At 42.9% G+C, this 14,392-nt stretch overlaps 1 protein-coding gene across 1 annotated transcript in view; it reads left to right on the forward strand.

Moving 5' to 3' along the window:
• The window catches only part of adam10a (ADAM metallopeptidase domain 10a), a 58,976-nt gene that overhangs the window by 20,972 nt on the left and 23,612 nt on the right, over positions 1 to 14,392 (forward strand). Inside the window, exon 3 of the mRNA XM_083650970.1 lies at positions 13,192 to 13,310. Coding sequence (XP_083507096.1) covers positions 13,192 to 13,310 — 119 coding nt within the window. The remainder of the gene's footprint in view (positions 1 to 13,191; positions 13,311 to 14,392) is intronic.

Raw genomic sequence — 14,392 nt, forward strand, 5'->3', positions numbered from 1 at the left:
AATTAAACGCAGCACTGTAAGCGCTGGTTAGTAGAGTCTGTACATCGCTAGCTGCTAGCTGTTAGCTACAGATTGCTAGCTGTAGCTAGCTGACATGACCAGCTGCATGTTGTTTTTCTAATGCCCCTTCTCCCTCCCTATAAAAAGTGCTCTGAGAAGGCATTATTTGGCCTACACATTTGTGATGGGGTCACAGGTGGGCCACGGAAAGTTTAGAGATTTTCAAATGGGCCCTGAGTTGGAAAAGTTTGGGAACCGCTGGCTTCGTGAAATACGTTTGTGAAGGTAAAGTTTTTTTTTCAGTGAATTCTTCGCACTTTTAAGGTCATTTGCCAACAGGAGAAACTGAATTTCAAGTCTCCAATATGGGTCTTTGATGATTTGAGGAACAACATAATTTGACTGAATATTTTTGACTACTTTTTCACTATAACAGAAATCTGAAATTATATCAAATATTCTACTGTTATTAATTGTGTAAACTAAAATCGTGACATGTGATGTTATATTTTATTCATTGTGCTCCTCGGATGCATAACGTGGCCCTGACCACTGTACTGTAGCTCTTCTCTAGGGATGATGTGTGTGTTCCTGAAGGTGCCTGTGTGGACAGTGTACATCTCAGTCTTCTGTTTGCTTTGGGTTTGGATGTGTGGGTTATGGACTGTCCTAGAGACCATTTCAAAAGAAGTCTACCTTCTTTCTTGATGCTGGCCTGCCAACTGAGCAAGCTGTATGACTGTCAGATGCTCAAGTCAGTGTGTTCAGCATTCAGCGTAGGTCTGAATAATTTATCAGTCAGCTGCTGCCTTGTGTTGAGCAGCACTGCCTTGATCGTAAACCCAGGGGCGTCATGCAAACCAAAACTCTGAGGGGGGCGACATTCGGTGGCGACCAAAGGTCCCCGGCTAAAAGATTTCAGTGGCGACCGAAGGTCTGAATAGATCTGCAATGATTCAATCAGTCTGCCCAGATAAAGTGTAACAGCTCACTGCCATAACAGCCCTGGCTAACATTACAATGCTAACTTTAGCTGCATGGTAGTACAAGTATAGCCAACTACATTAACTTGCTAGGCAAACTATACCTATAATAACTAACAGCATGAATTTTACTTCCCCCTTCTTTTCTTTTTTTCAAAAAATCTGAGGTGGCAACTGCCCCCTCAGTTTCAATGGGCATGACGCTTCTGCGTAAACCCCTCCCTTCTCTCTCTCTCTGTTGCTAGTTTTTATGTGTACATTTGTGATGACGTGGCAAAAATGCTAATAATGCCAATGCTAATAATGCCAATAATTGCCAAAAATTATGTATTACTTTGCATTGAAGAGTATTTAGATGGCCGATCGCCATCTAAATACGATCGGCCACCTCTGGAAGCTTAGACTACTAAGCCGTTCAAAGAGCAAAACAAAAACACAAAAACACAAACCTGAAGATCTCCTTTTGGACAAAACCAGAGAAAAAGATAAAAGTTTCATCATCTACTAGAATCATTGTGAACACAGGAATATGGGTAAAGAAAGATACGGGTAGTGTGAGTGAAAACAATTTCACAAGTGGTGCCATTGCTGCTTATCAACATACCTCCACCCTTTTCCTGTGAAAACCCATGAGTCAAACAAAACCACTTTAGTTATCTACTGTTTGGATGCTTCAATGCTTCACTTGCCATAGTCTCGCTGGCCAGCCTCCTCTCCCTTCCGTCCGAGGAGTCTGGCGCCGCGTGTCTCCATAGTGGGATTACGATGGGCGGCGCTTGGCGGCAGTGCCCTTGGAAAATAGTTTCCAACAATCCAACTTGCCTTTCTCAGCATGTAGCAACGACCTAGCGTGTAGGTTTCTGCCGTTAGCTTGCTAGCTAGTTAGCGTTTTTGTTTTCACTGCGGCGGCAGGGCACTATTTACAGTGACACACAGGGAGGAGGGAGCGGAAGCCGCTCTGATTGACATGGTCGGAGCCAATGACAGAGCTTGTAATAAGCCGGGAGCAGACATCCGGCTGCCACCGAAATAGTCGCTCAAATGGGATAGCAGAGTAGAGCAGGGGAGGGTTTATCCCAGTTATGGAGACCTGCGGCGCCAGACTCCTCGGACAGAAGGGAGAGGAGGCTGGCCAGCGACACTACACTTGCCATAATGTAGCCATCTGTGAAAAGTAGTGTGCCAGCTGAGTGCCATCATATAATGCCTTCTGTCCAATACATTGAAGTGTGTCTAATCATATAGATAGCACTATATCAGAAATTAATATTTGAACTCTGTGTTTATCAATAGATGGAAATAGTGGATTAATACAATAACTCTCACGTCACTCTCAGAATGCCGTGTTCAGAAAGGAGCTCAATTTAATTTGCGTGCATCTCTTTGTGCTGTGCTCCTGGCAATTCTGAAATAAAAAATAAAGGCCACTTACGAGTACATCGGCCCTTTCAAATTCCATTAGTGCTGAATGGCACATGAGCATAAACAACACATGTACACCTACAGTGTGATCAGTGACATGAAGTATTTAGAACATCTATTGGCCAGTTATGATGGGTGCATCCATATTGTGTTAAAGGAAGCCTAGGATGAACAAAATACTATTACAAATCCAGGTTAAAATGATTAGGCCTGACCAATGATAACTCATTTTACATCACATTTTGAATCCTTACAGCTCCAAAATGATACACAATCAGAAGTAGACGATGTAGAGTAGTTGTAATCAGTAGTAGTTTTCTGTGTCAGCGCGGTTATAACTGCGGCCCGTGCATCACTAATGTCTACATACTTGCCAATAAAGCTGATTCTGATACCAAGGAGTGCCTTGGCAGTATTCCTGTCGCAACAGAAACGTTGCATATTGTAGCTTTAAAGTAACAAGGGCATATTGGTGTTCTCTAAAATGCTCCTCAGTCAGTGTTGCTTTTCTCTCAATAACATTTGACTCAAAATGCTTAGATTGTCTCTCACTGCAGCAGAGCAGTGTCTGCCTGCCAGTCAATAAGCAGAATGCGGCGCAGCTCCCTCATAATGCCGATGAGATTTCTAACTAAATGGCCTGCTTGTGGATTCAGCTGTGGCCGTGTGACCAGTGTGCCATGGCGGATGCATGGCAAGATGGAGCTTGTTATGAGGCAGAATAGATGAAGTCATGAGGTCCTATTGATTGTTGCAGAGGCCATTAATAAAGCAGGGAGAGGCCAGTGGGTGTGCCAGCATGAATAGCAAACAGAGGAAGTGGTATTAAATCTATTCTCAGATCATCTCTGTGCTGCCACGCTGCCTTCAAACCACAGGTCACACTGAGCGCTCTTAGTTCCACATTACATGCAGTGTTTCTCTCGCTCCTCCACTCCTTTTTGTTTGCTTTTTGCCCACATTGTCCTTTTTTACTTTCACTGTTCTTCTCTGGGCTTCATCTCCTCTCTCATACCACTTTCAGACAGACACGGTTCTGGTTCTGGTTCTGGCTCTGGTTCCGTTCTGGAGTCTCAGAACCATGGTGCTTTCTGGCGAACCAGGCCGCATTCACACCAGTTTAAGCGGAACCAAAGTGGAAGGACATTATTCAGGAGTCCTTCAGTTTTTTAAGTTTATTAATTACTTGGTCTGGCGTTCGAGTGAACCATACGACTTGCTCTTTCTTGTACTGCTTTCTAGCTTTTTTTTAAATTCGGTAGATACCCAAATCGCCACTAAACAATTTGGTTTCCTCAGCAGACCACTGCAAATTATTTTTCTCCATGTTGTCACTGCCTTCTTCTCCTTCCTGCTCGTTTTCACAGCCAAGAATAAGACCACTGATGATGTCACGGTTCCCAAGGAAAAACCAACTATCTTTTGGTTCCGCTGAGAACCAACTTTTCAGGTTCCGAACCAATTATTTATTCGGGCTGAACGCGCCGGCCGGTTCAAATTTGGGTTCGAGAAGCGGAACCGGCACGGAGCCCTGCCGGTGTGAAAGCCCTATCACTGTTCTTCTCTGGGCTTCATCTCCTATCTCACGCTCCTAAAGCTTTCTGTTCTTCTCCTCCTCAAACTGTGCTCTCTCAATTTCTCCTTTATTTTCTTTCTTCTCTGGTTCATGTTCTCCTCCCATCTCCGTGTGTGTGGTGCCAGTGTATTAGGCCCAAGTGTGTTTTCACTTTCTTCAGCCCTTCTCGTCCTCTTAAACACACATGCCCATGCTTCGTATCCGTGGCTAAAGTACGGTAGATATTAATAGTGTGCTGAGTCCCTGAGTGGCTCAGGAGGAATTACCCCCCTCGTCCGGGCTCTTCCACCATATTTCACATGGGCCGCTGGGACAGAACAGGTTAGAGGAGCGCACCGGCAGGGGTGGAATGATGGACTGGACATGGCACTGGCCTTGACCAGTTGCTTTCAGTGAGTGCGTTCAAGACACTCACTTTACATGTTGGAGAGGCCCAGACCATAAAACACAGTTTACAGTTTAGCCCAGTGATCCTCACTATTTCTTCGATGAGAGCCGCACTGGCAGGACAAAGTCAATAGGAGAGCCACTTTTACCGCAAAACACCAAAAGCCACCCCAACCAAGCACATCTGCCTACCATTTTTTTGTGTTTTATTGTTTTCCACACACACATATACCAGTTTCCCCTAGAAAATCTTTCAGGCCTGGAGGGATTTCGAAATGTACCCCGACCGCAACGGTGGGGGCCATCGCTGGCGACGCTAAAGTTTTAGCTAACCTGTTCACATCTATGTTCGCAATGGCATCCCAAGTATCATACTATTATGGGATGCGATGCGAACAGTTGTATTATGGGATGTGCGTTTCCCAGGCAATGACACACACGTTTTGGAACAGCGCTGCACGCTGGCACAATACTCCTAAAAGCAAAATGCTTATTGTTTTTATTGATTTAGATTCTTGATGATTTGGCACCTTCTATTACTGTCAACACCAGTATTGTTGTATTGTAATAATATGCCATAAAGGTTTATTGAAATTTTGGGGAGAGCAGGGGGGGGGGGGATCTTTTAAAAAAAAAAAATCCCAATTTCTTCGAGCCGCCAACTAAAGCTTCGAGAGCCGCCAGCGTCTCGCGAGCCACGCAATGAGGAACTAGGGTTTAGCCAATCACATCCAGTATACCTCATCCATCCAGCCGTCAATAATATGATACATAATAGATACATCATATACATCCATAATATGATATATTGGTCAGAGGGCAGGGCCAGCGACAGAACAGCACCCACATGGGGTTGGGACTGAAATGATTTAGCCAACACTTAAAGGAACACTGGCGATTTTCAACCAGCTTTCTATCATTACAAACTAAATGAATGACTGCAAAACTGTTTACAGTTTTCGGATAGTCTACTGTTTTTGTAATGATTCAAATCTGGTTGAAAATCGCTGTAGTGTTGCTTTAAGAAGAGGCCTGTCACTGCGTTGTTGTGATGTAGAGATGGCAGAAAGAAACATGACATGGGGCAGGAGGTGGTAGGCCCAGGCTGGACTCATCTGTCCACAACAACAGCTGAGCAGACACAACAGGCAGTTGAGTGACGTGTTGATGAGACATCGCTAAAGTTTGGAATCTCCATATTTTCAGGGGATGACGATGAAAACAATGCAAGGGACTGCTCATCATGATTGCAGTAATACTTACAAGGGCTCTCTATTGTCTGGCTCACAGAAATGTTATGTGAAAATTGGCCAGTGGATGGCCAAAAAATATACTCTGTAGATACTGAGTAGATACCTTTTTCTACTTTTTATTTGTTTAGGAAAGACAGAGTTTTGCTAGCTTACACTAAAGACAGACGATTAAAAAAGGGAGCTAGATATAGACGACTTCAAAGGAAATAATTCTGGACAGCTGTCTTTCAAATATTTAATTTGAATCCGACCAATCGTACTTGTAGTTGTAGTCAACATGAGAGTCCTTGTTTTGGCCTGTTGTGGACTGAACAGCCAAGGGAGGCAGATGTAGTGCAATCAATAAATGATTCATATTGAGTCATGTGAAGTGAACCTCCTTTGAGTCATATCTGAGGAATGTTCCTACAAGCGGAGGTCAAGTCACGTGATGATGATCACTCTGGAGATGCCTGCTTGCTAAAGAGCTTACCAATGAACTATTCATTCCATTCCTCCAGTTTTCTTGGAAGCTAGTAGGTCATATGCACCTCATGTGATGCCTTTTTGTGTGTCTTTGACACCGGAACTTACAGTAACAAGAGGATTACACAGCACAGCATGGGCGCACACATATTCTCATGTGCTTTTCCTCATGACAGAATCCGTCCTCTCATTCAGTGAGCAGAGCATGACACTCTCATGGGAGTCTGAGTCACATTTGGAATACTCTCTTGTGTAAGGGGGCGTGGCCAGTAGAATTTAATTTCCCTATTTCAGAGTTTTCTGTGGCAAGAATAAAAAAAAAGTTCTGCACACTTAGATCCAAGCAAGTTTCTTTACTTGGTCAGATGCCAAGCTTTCGGTCACAAGACCGTCATCAGGGCAAAGCAGCCTAGTTCACAATGAACAAGGAAAGGTACAGACATGAACAACAGCGCAATCAGCAGAATAGTTCACACAACTGTGCTGTGTTCCTCTTGCTCAGAAGGGAACTTGGGAAATGTAGTGCACTACATACTTAGTGTAGTCCTCTCTAGATACCAGTGGGCAAGCTCTGAGGTTTCCCCACAAGGATGCGGAGCAGCGGAAGTATCCCTGAAAGCTGTAATTCCTCGAATGGCCACTTGAGGCAGGACTCAGAAGTCGCGTCGTTCCCGTTCACCCTCATGTTAAAATGCCCCACTTTGTAACAGTGATTAATAGGGGTGTCACAATATATCGTCCCACGAAATTTCGCGATAGTAAAACGTCACGATATGTATCGTTGAGATGAAATCTCATATCGTGAAAAAAAAAAAAAAAAAAAAAAAACTTTTTTTTTTTTTTTTTTTCAAAAATAGACAAATAAACGTCTTTGTTTGTTGAAGTTCAATGTGTGGAAAGTAGTTCAGTTGAACAAGTCTCTGAAGAGACACATAAGAAGTTATACAGGAGAGAAACCATTCAATTGAGTTTCTGGCAAAACTGTTTACTTGACAGGAAAAACTGAAGATGCATAAAAAATAGACTAAGAAAAGTCTTGTTGTTTGAGTTTGAAGAAAAACTGAAGATGCATAATGAGAATTTATACTGCTGAGAAACCTTTTAGTTCAAAGTAAATCTAAGTGACGGTGTAACTCATTCTATTTCAAGATAAGCCTTGGATCCAATCTCATGTTTTTTCTAGTTGTTATTGTAATAACAATTTCCCACAACAGCATGTTTTGTATTTGTGCATTTCAAATAAAATACTACTTTTCCAGTCATATATTGTCATTATTCAAGTTTAAAAAAATATTGTTAAAATCGTATCGTATCGTATCGTTATCGTGAACCCAGTATCGTGATACGTATCGTATCGTGAACTGAGTGTATCGTGACACCCCTAGTGATTAAGCATCTTTACAGCCTGGACTGAAACAGGGTTTTGGTCTATAATATAATATAGCTAATTTCACCTTTTCATAATAACTGTAGGGGGGTCATTTCTTAAATAACTTGCCCTTTTTGGAGTAAAATAGATGATAGAAAAGGGGGTGATTGACAGATCGCCTGTCCAGTGATCGCGCAGCTTGCCGATCACGGACCAATAGCAGGCGGAGCTGCGGCTCTGGGAAACCCCCCCTCACGTGAGCTGCGCATGGACCCCAAGATGGCGACAGGCAACACTTTGCTGCAAAATGTGCGTCCAAAAAATAGTGGATGGGTTTGTCCATATTATTTAGTTCAGTGCTAGATACAGTACACACAGACATACATATAGAAACTAGATAGAGCAAAAGAGGATGTACAGTATAATCAATATCGTACTGTAAGTGTGAACACTTAAACACAGTGTGCAAAAAAAAATAAAAAAGTAATCAACAAATGACTTAAGGGAAAGATTTATGTGACACCGTCCTGGCATGATGAGTGAGCGACCGACATCACATGACACTGCATCTTGAGCCAAAACAGTAAATGACAAAGCGTTATTACACCGTCACGCGCTGAGGAAGGCATTGTCTTTCAGTGGACTGTTGCTCCAAAAAAAAATGATAAAATTGTAAGAAGAGAACGGTGACTGCTCTCCTTTATTGTCTGTAAGCATTATTAGAGTATTTTGAATCTTGATATATATTACCTATTCCCTCGATGTTTCTGTTGGCTATCTGCTAATTACAGTAACTTACGGATCTCTACACAGTGAAAATCTGACTAGAGATGAGTAGAATTGTATACCTTGGCTCAGGATGACGATAACGTGCTTCATCAATTCAATAGAATAAATTTGAAGACCAAGTCCTCACAGGCAGAACAGTCACAGTGCTGCTCCCTGATTGGCCAACAACACCAGCTTCAGTCAAATCAATGAGGTAAACCCACTTTCCAGTGGATGTGTCAGTCAGTACAAAATGCTGCAACCTTGCCTGGGGATTGCGGCGGTAGTTGTTAAATGAGAGGAGCACATCCGGTCGTGATGATGTGTTTACTGCCATTTGACTCACTACACACACATGAGTGCACAAAGGAGAATGGCGGCTAGGCTACATTGTCTTCTTGTTTAGGGGGGGTTCAGTTCCTGGCTTTTGCTCTGAGTCTGCTGTTGATGTTTTTCATGGCAGCTGTATGGTCTGTGTTTGTTCAGGTTATCTGGCATGCACCCGCTCTGTGCCTGGATCATTCAAAGATTATATTGTGTGTTGCTGCCCCTCCCTCCACCTCTGCTAACTAGACTGAGAGGAGCTGACTTACTGCCAGGCCCAAAGGGAGAGGAGATTTTCCTATTCATCCTATTCTTCTTCAGCAGCGGGTTTTAGCCACACACACACATGTCTGAATAGTAAAGGCTGCTTTTTCTGTCAAATGTCTATGTGCTGTCTTGGTCATTGGTTAGAGCATGGCATTAAGACACTGCATAGAAATATATGCAGTCATGTTACTGGATGGTGCTTTAGATTAGTGTTTCCTACACTTTTTTTTTTCCTGGGGCCCTATTTAATTTTTTTTTACAAACCAACGCGACCCAATTCACAATAGGCCTTATCTATAAATTATGAGAAGATCACATTTGTGCATAAATGAACGTTCTCGACTATTTTTATATTTTTACTGCTGTTTTCCGCCTCGACTTATTATCTTGAATAGAGCTCAACAGTCATGTGACGTCTCCCCATTCATTTTCTCCATAGACATTTCAAAACATTCTTATATAACGAGTTTTAAGACTGGAAGCAGGCCAACCAGTGACCTACTGAATCATGAGTGACCGTAAAACATTTTACTTTTAGCAAAAAATAAAGACGGGGGTGGGGGGGTGCGGGGGGTGAGATGAAATAATGCAGTAAATCTATGATTTATGGGCTTTTACAAATGTTTTTGAAATAAAGAAATGTATAACTTTTTCAAATTCAGTGTTTACATGTGTTTTTCAGTATGTACAAAATGTTATTATCATAGAAATGTGTTTTTATCCAGATCATATCGACATCGGTAAATAAATATCGGTTATCTTTTTAATGTCCATTTTATTCTCTTCTTTTCTTTCCTTTTCCTGTCAACCATTTTATGTGAAGCACTTTGAATTGCCTCTGTGTATGAAATGTGCTATACAAATAAACTTGACTTGACTTGACTTGACTTATCGGCCATAACAGCAATGTTAATATCGGTTATCGGCATCGGCCAAAATTTTCATATTGGTGCATCCCTAATTATAATGTATGACATCATCACCTGTTTTGACCAACAGCTTATTTTGAGGACTTTGAGCACAAAATAAGGTTATTTGTCAACAAATACAGTGGTGAAAAGTGTGGTTAATCAACAGACCAGGTCATGACTCACCAACACATGAAATATCTTAAAAATGACTAAATACACTGGAGGGGTTTTAAGTTTAGGAATTGGGAGTGCTACTTAAAAGAGGAGGAAAAGCTCACAGCAGAGGTCAATATGGTTGTGTTTTAACATGGTTCAATGGGGTTTAATGTTAAAGAAAAGTCATAACACAGTTTACACTATGATTCACTGGTGTACTCTGAATGAAAAGGGGAAACGAGTATGGATTCATTCATGTCTGGAGGAGGCCAGGGATGCACCTTGCTGCCTATTCAGATGAACATAACAAGATGGACAGGTAATTAAATCAGGGCATTTAAATTAACTTAACCTAATAGCATTAGGCTCAGCTTGGTCACACGCACGCAGTACATGTACCACTACCAGACGCTATCAGTAGCAAAGATACCATAATCAGTTTACTGTCATAGAAGACTACTACTACAGAAACCAGAAAATATTCACATTTAAGAGGCTGGAGCCAGATCATTTCAGATTTTTTCGTTCTTAAAAATTAGTCTAAACGATTAATCAATATAAAAATAGTTGGCGATTAATTTTCTGTCGATCGATTAATCGACTAATCGTTGCAGCATTCGTGTTGTATGTGCGAGTCATTGGAGACAAATCTGTTCCTACCTCCCCCCATACCTCCCTCTCTCACTTCGTTTTCTGTCCCTCTCTTTTTTACACACACACACACACACACACACACACACACGCACACACACACACACACACACACACACACACACACACACACACACACACACACACACAGATGGATAAGCATCTGCAAAGCTGTGCTAGCCCACTTGGTATTACAAGGATATCATTGCAAATTCTTTTGGCTCTCTGCCTTGTTCATATTGACTTTAATTTTTGTCCTGGGCCGCACGCACGCACGCACACACACACACACACACACACGCACACACACACGCACACACACACACACCCTCCCATACCTACCTACCTTTTTAGGTCCTCTGGTGACTGTGACGATAGCTGTGCTGTTCGTAGGGTTTTCTCATGCATACTAATGAGCTGTTGACTCAGAAAATAACACTTTTTGTTAAGGGAACTCACTTTGTAAGAATTCACTTTATTTCTGGGGCCCAGGATGGTTCAGTCAATATCTGTAAACTTGTATCTGTTAAAGCTCGACATCAGAGAGGGAACCCCTTGAATTTGTATCTTTAGCCATTTGACTCTTCCAACAACTTTTTTTTACTCTTGATTTAATGTGTCGGTATGGTGGTGTGTTATTTATACTACAATAATAATAATAATAATAATGTTTTTTTAATCGCAATATATCTCCTTGCTTACAGTATCGCAATATATTGAATCACAGCCCCTGTATCATATCACCAGATTCTTGTTAATACACAGCCCGTCAGTCAAATCAATGGCTGCTCCATAGAATGGGGCAGTACCACTGCAAAGACCCAGGGTCATAATTCCCACCAGAATGAATGAATGAATGAACTAGTGCCTCCGCTGGTCGGTCGGGGCGCCTGTTCAGAGGGGAGGGGCACCCACTTACCCCCTTCTACAATATGCCCCTCCTCTACCCACTCACACAAATATATTCACAACTGCTACTAGCTGCTCAACACCATCATATTCTCATGCTGGAGCGACGCCAATGAAGCAGTTGGTGCTTAAGTATATGGCTCAAGGGTATAAATAATGATGGTATTTTTTCAAGGAAAGGAGAATGCATTGCTCATTCAATTCACCCACCTAGTTTCTCCCCAGCTGGTACCAGGATTTCAACTAGCAGCCTTCCAGTCACAAGCTGGAGTCACTAATGTTTAGTGCTGCCCTGCACTGTGCAGCACTGTGTTAGTGCTGCCCTGCACTGTGCAGCACTGTGTTAGTGCTGCCCTGCACTGTGCAGCACTGTGCAGCACTGTGCAGCACTGTGTTAGTGCTGCCCTGCACTGTGCAGCACTGTGTTAGTGCTGCCCTGCACTGTGCAGCACTGTGCAGCACTGTCCATAATGACAAGCATCTGATTTAGCTACTTCACTTCAGAGAGGCCTGTTATGTGCTGTAGCCAGCAGACCATCTGTGACACAACAACCATGGAGACAATCTGTTATCTCTCTGTCTGTGTGCAAGTCTCTTACTCCCTCTTCTCATCGCCTTGTCCATCTCCTTTGCTTTCTTAGTATATGCTGCTCGATCTATTTCCACCCAGCCAGCCCACCATGCTTCCTCTTTGTCTCTGATTGCCAGGCAGTGAGGGCTTCTGGTAAACGCTCGCCTCACGCACACACACACACACACACGCACACACACACACACACACACACACACACACACACACACACACACACACACACACACACACACACACAGACAGACACACACACACACACAGACAGACACACACACACAGCTGTCTCTCTGCTGCCAAAGCTCTAAAAATACTGTGTGCCACATTTAGAAATGAAAGTCTGAAAATCAGCCTAATTTCCCAACGAGCCTGGTGTGCGTGCGTGTGCGTGTGTGTGTGTGTGTGTGTGCGTGCGTGCGTGTGTGTGTGCGTGTGAGCACTGAGCAGATGCTGCAGCTCATGTATTGATCATATAAGTTTAGTTGATTATAGGTACAGGACCACTGCATAGCTATTTTTGAATCTATGCTGTATTTCACTTTGCTTTGTATTTCTGTCACAATGTCTATGACATCATCAGTGATGTCACTCGAGCACTCGATGATGCGAAGTTGAGCAATTGTGCGCTGCGTGCGCATGCCAATAGAGCAGGAGAGGAATCGAGCCTAGGAATCGAGCGTGCATTGCAAGATTTCTCGTTCATTAAAAAATCCTACATGCACATGCACGCGCGCGCACGCACGCACACACACACACACACACACACACACACACACACACACACACACACACACACACACACACACACACACATACATACATATATACATACATACACACACACACACACACACACACACACACACACACACACACACACACACACACACACACACACAGAAAAGAATGGAGGTTGTTTCCCTGACTTTTTTCGTCCTCTTGCTGGAGGCTGCTGTTTGGAGATTTTAAGGCTTTGTTGCTTGCTGTCATCTTCTGTTCTGTTTGTTGTCTCTTTTTTCTCTTTATAAATGCTTTCTCATCTTTATTTCCGTATCTGCTGGATTGCTATTTACACCACTATCACATTCAGGCAGGATGTTAGAGGTGCGACATGGAGTTTGAGGGCTTTACTAAGACATGTTTTCATCTTCTTGTCTTTAGGCATTTCAACTTGCGGATGAAGAGGGACACGACCCTGTTCTCCCCAGATCTCATCGTAGAGGTATCGGGAGAGCAGACACCCGTTGATACCTCCCACATTTACACCGGGGAAATCTTTGGTAAGTCCAGCAGTGATTTATTTTCAGAGCCGCAGAGGTGCAATGATCAGTCTTTACCAGAGAAGGTCTCAAATCCAATTTTGGTCGTTTTTATTTTTCATTTCAATTGAAAGTCTGCATCATCCCTTATGAACCCCCGAGTTTCGTGACCCCTAGCAACCAAGGAGCAAGCTTTTCATCTATAACAGCATTGCTATTTTTGTCTGATCAAAGTGTGGGTGTGTACGACTGTACGCACAAGTGCATTGTAGGATTGTGTGAGTCTCTTTTTAAGTATTTAGTGGGCGTGTGCACAATGTGGTTACCTTGTATCCAGTTCCTCCTCCCACTGCTTATCCCTTCCCTTCCTGGACCTCTTCCTCCTCCCTGTCTGTCTCCGGCCAGGCTCAAACCAACACCAGATTAAACCAAGGCTGTTTGTCCTGTCCTGTCATGGGATCTGTGTGTGTGTGTGTGTGTGTGTGTGTGTGTGTGTGTGTGTGTGTGTGTGTGTGTGTGTGTGTGTGTGTGAGAAACTGAGATGCCAGTGGGCTCTACTTCCCCAGCTTTTCTTGGACATTGTGATCTCTGATGAAAAGACGCTGACGCTGTCCAAATGGTCCTGGTACTAGCTACTGATCAGGCTTTTTAGCATTCTGAAGACACAAAATAGTTTTTATTCAATCTCGCGTAGCTACTGTATGTTTTGCATGTTATATCAATGCAGATGAATATCTTTATTGTCATCATTACTGACATCAAATCTGCCTTTTGCTCCTTTACTCGTGTAAGGGCTTAAACCGTTTGACTGAAGGACTGTTGTGTTGTATTTTAGCTCTGCGATGTGGTGTGTGATCTAGCACAGTGGTCCCCAACCACCGGGCCGCAGAGCGGTACCAGGCCGCAACGCATTTGGTACCGGGCCGCGAGCCGGTCCAAAAACAAAACAAACAAACAAACAAAAAAAAAAAAATCTTTTTTATAAACATAGGCTATAATATTATAGGCTGTGTGTGTGGTAGTTGAAACATAGTTTCAAGTTGACGTTTATTTATGTTTGTAGTTCAAACAAAAACATAAATACTGTATAGGCTACAGTACAT

Source organism: Poromitra crassiceps (genome assembly GCF_964638095.1).
Source record: "Poromitra crassiceps genome assembly, chromosome: 14".
Taxonomy (NCBI): Eukaryota; Metazoa; Chordata; class Actinopteri; order Beryciformes; family Melamphaidae; genus Poromitra; species Poromitra crassiceps.